The sequence below is a fragment of the Ursus maritimus genome, unplaced genomic scaffold (assembly GCF_017311325.1).
Source record: "Ursus maritimus isolate PB19 unplaced genomic scaffold, ASM1731132v1 scaffold_205, whole genome shotgun sequence".
Lineage (NCBI taxonomy): Eukaryota > Metazoa > Chordata > Mammalia > Carnivora > Ursidae > Ursus > Ursus maritimus.
The window spans coordinates 28,204-31,946 of NW_024424509.1; the positions used below are offsets into that span (position 1 = coordinate 28,204).

The 3,743-nt window shown below is 38.3% G+C and overlaps 1 protein-coding gene across 1 annotated transcript; it reads left to right on the top strand.

Moving 5' to 3' along the window:
* Positions 1-726: 726 nt before the first annotated feature.
* LOC103682630 (olfactory receptor 11H6-like) lies at positions 727-1,581 on the top strand. The gene is given in 1 exon segment (XM_008712297.2): positions 727-1,581. A coding segment is annotated over 1 exon segment (855 nt).
* The last annotated feature ends 2,162 nt before the right edge of the window (positions 1,582-3,743 follow it).

Below are 3,743 nucleotides of genomic sequence, written 5' to 3' on the forward strand. Positions count from 1 at the left end.
TCTTACATGACAAGAAATTATTTTGTTTTGATTTGTCATATGCTGTTGTTACTGTGTGAGTGGCAGCACCATGATATAGGTGGAGGGATGCTAACATCACTCCATGTTCTGTATCAGCTCTCCAAGAAGTTGCCACAAATGGACGTATAATCTAAATAAAAACAATTTCCTTTTTATGCAAATTAGGTTCCAAGGTAAATCTACTTAGCTCTCTTCCAATCAGATTGAAGCTCCTAAACTCCCTTTATGTAGAAATTCTGGAGCCATGCATGTATTGTTTGAAGTTGCTTTGAACAAAAGATATTTGACATAAGTTCCAAAGAACAGGTATTACGCTTATTTATCGCTTCCTCTTTCCCACATTCCTGTAAAGAATGCCTGGCAAGAACATATGCAAAATAAATGTTTATTGAATAAACAAGTGTGAGGAAGGAAATGAAGAGAAAGAACAATCACTTCCAAAGGGGAAATATAGTAATATCACAAGCCTGAGTGAAAATAAACATGTATCGCTTATCAGGAAGAAATAAAAAAATAAAGGTAAAACATTTCTCGTGGTTCTACTGTCTCTTGTCACCCACAGGTCAGACTAATGAGGACCCTCGGAGATCACAACATGTCTGAGTCTGGGAGTGAGTTCATCCTCTCGATTTCCTGTCGCAGAGACATCCAGGTCCTCCTCTCTTTGTCATCTTCTCCCTCATCTGGCCCTTCTGACTCATGTAAATGGACATCCACTCACTCCAGGCAGTGGTCAGTCGGAAACTCCACACACCCATGTACATCCTCCCTTGGCCAACTTCTCTTCCTGGAGATTCGCAAGCCGGTCAGTCTGATAGCCAAAATGTTGGCCAACATTATCTCCCCACCCGCAGCATTTCTCCTCCCATGCCGCCGTCTGAGTTCTACTTCTTCTTCTCCATGTGTGCTGCTGAGGGCTTATTTCTGTCAGTGATGTCTTTTGATCGATTTCTTGCCATTTGTAGACCTTTGCACTATTCCACCATTATGACCTACCCCCTATGTGCTTGGTTAGTGGTCTTCTGCTGGGCGGGGGGCTTTCTCTGGTTACTGACTCCTTTGACTCTAATATCTCAGGTGCCTTTCTGTGGTCCAAACACCATCGACCATTTTCTCTGTGATCTTGCACCTTTGCTGGCATTGTCCTGTGCTTCAGTATCTGGAATTACTCTGATCTGTGGTATCATTAGCTCTCTCATCATCTTTCTCACCTTCCCATACATCCTTGGCACTTACATCTGTGTCCTGAGTGTGGTGCTGGAAATACCCCCAGGCTCAGGAAGGCATAAGGCTTTCTCTACTTGTGCCTCCCACCTTGCTGTGGTGTGTCTGTTCTATGGCTCAGTCATGGTGATGTATGTTAGCCCAGGTTCTGGGGACTATCCTGGGATGCACAAGTTTGTGACCTTGTCCTATGCTTTGGCAACCCCATTCTTTAATTCCCTGATTTACAACTTCTGAAACAAAGATATGAAGGAGGCATTGAAGAAAATTATGAATGTTTTATTGTGGGAAATGTCTAAAGGATTCAAATTTGAATTTAATATACTGCATCATTAATGTTTTAGGAGCATGGAACATAACAAAACAAATGAGATTATGGTTTGTTTTTCCCTTCATTTGATTTTATCTTCATATATTGGGAAGATGATTTTAAAAAATTCATCACACTCATGATTTGAATCTTAGGAAGTTGTTGCTGCTATGTTCCAGATATGTCTGTACCTTAGATAGATTTTATTTTGAAATACAACTTAGTAAGATTTTCATGTATTTCTTTATGACTCAGTTTCTAGTTTATCTTTTGGTTTTCATTACAAACTACTTGATGCATTTCAAAATTTTCAAATTCTGCTTTCATCAGAGCCAGTTTTTTTTGGTTTGTTTTTATTTTTTTGGAACATAGCAAATGTTGAATGTGTTGCAAATACGTGCATAATTAAGCAATAATTACACATAGTTTTTTTTTAAAAAACCTTCAACATCAGTGACAATTTTAAAGCACTGCTTTGGTATATTCCATAATTCCAAGTATGGTTTTGGACACCAACTAGGGTACCTAGTAAGGTTATATTGACTTGATTGACTCTCACATTTTGCCAATGCTTTCGCTTTAGGAGGTAGGTCTAATCCTCCATATGCAGATACACATAAGTTACTTAATACTCCACGTAGGCCAAAGAGCTATAGACTTTGTGAGATCACTACTGTCCAGGTCTAGGGTTCACTTACATTCATAGTTCTCTGTAAAATTCTGGATAAATATTATCCAGAGGTGATTTTTATTCTCTAATTTCTTTTTTTCTGGAGTAGTCATTTAACTTAAAGTATTGCACCTCATGAGGAGACCTTGGGCTAAAACTTTCTCCTAGGATAACGCCAATACTGGCTTTACTTCAATCCTAGTCACATAACTGCAACCTTCTGCTGGATATTTTTTTCATGAAAATCTACTTCAAATTCAAATGTTTGATCCTAAATTTGATGACCTCCTTTTAAATTAGCTCTAGCTGTACTTATTTGCCAATGGCTCCACTGATCTACAACCTGAACCTAAGATTTTAACAATCCTATTGTCATTAAATTCTGTGGCATCTTCCCTGTGATCCATTGTCATCTTCACTGATCATTTTTGTCCAGGTCCTAGCACTCCACACCTGTAAAGGGAAACCTAGCCCTCCTTTCTATAAGTCCATCAATCCTTATCTCCTCTCTACTTACACAGATTTTTGGGGATAAATCCCAATTTCTTTTTTTGTTTTGTTTTGTTTGGTGGATACATGTCACTATAAATTTGTTCAAACCCATAGAATGGACAACACCAAGAGTGAACCCTAATGTAAACTATGGACTTTGGGTGATTATGTGTCAATGTGGGTTCATCACTTATAACAAATGTATCACTCTGGTGGGGGATGTTGATAATAGGAAAGGTAATGCATGTGTGGAGTTAGGACGCATATGGGAAATTGCTGTGAACCTAAGACAACTGCTCTAAAAAATAAAGTTTCAAACAAATATGTATACACACACACACGCACACATTATTTATATACCACTCTGTGTTGGATCTGTGCTTATAAATCCTCATTCTTATATTTGTTACTCATGGTTACAAGATGGCTGCTAAACATCCAGGCATTTCCCCATTCCAGGTTCGGGGAACTTGAAACTGCTATTTCAACTTCCAGGAAAGCAAAAGCCTCCCCAGAAACCCCAGTCCTCATTGGCAAGAACTATGTCATATGACCAAACTAGCTGCAAGGAAGCTGAAGAAGTGAATGTTTTTAGCAGGACTCATTCCTACTCTGAACAAATCAGTTTTCCTGGGCTAAGGAAAAGGTGGATGCACTTTGGGTGGGCAACAGCAGTCCCTGCCATAAGAGGGATCTGGAGTGTTTCTCTAATCATCTTAGACTTAATGACACTCAACAACTGAAACCATTGACCTTTGAAAAGAATGAAAAAGCTAAGGAAGAAAAGCACACAAACTTTCCAGAAGCTACTACATTTATAAATCTGACAGGAGGTGAATAAGATAGAACTGTTCATTGACTAAGCACTTGAAATCAATTTTTGTTGATTATGATAAATATTTTGGTAAACAAATTACAATTAAATTTGAATAATAATGAGATTTTCTGATGATCATAATAATATTGAACAAATAGCATTTGACCATAAGAAGACACTTATGAGTTCAATGGTGAGGAAAACATCGG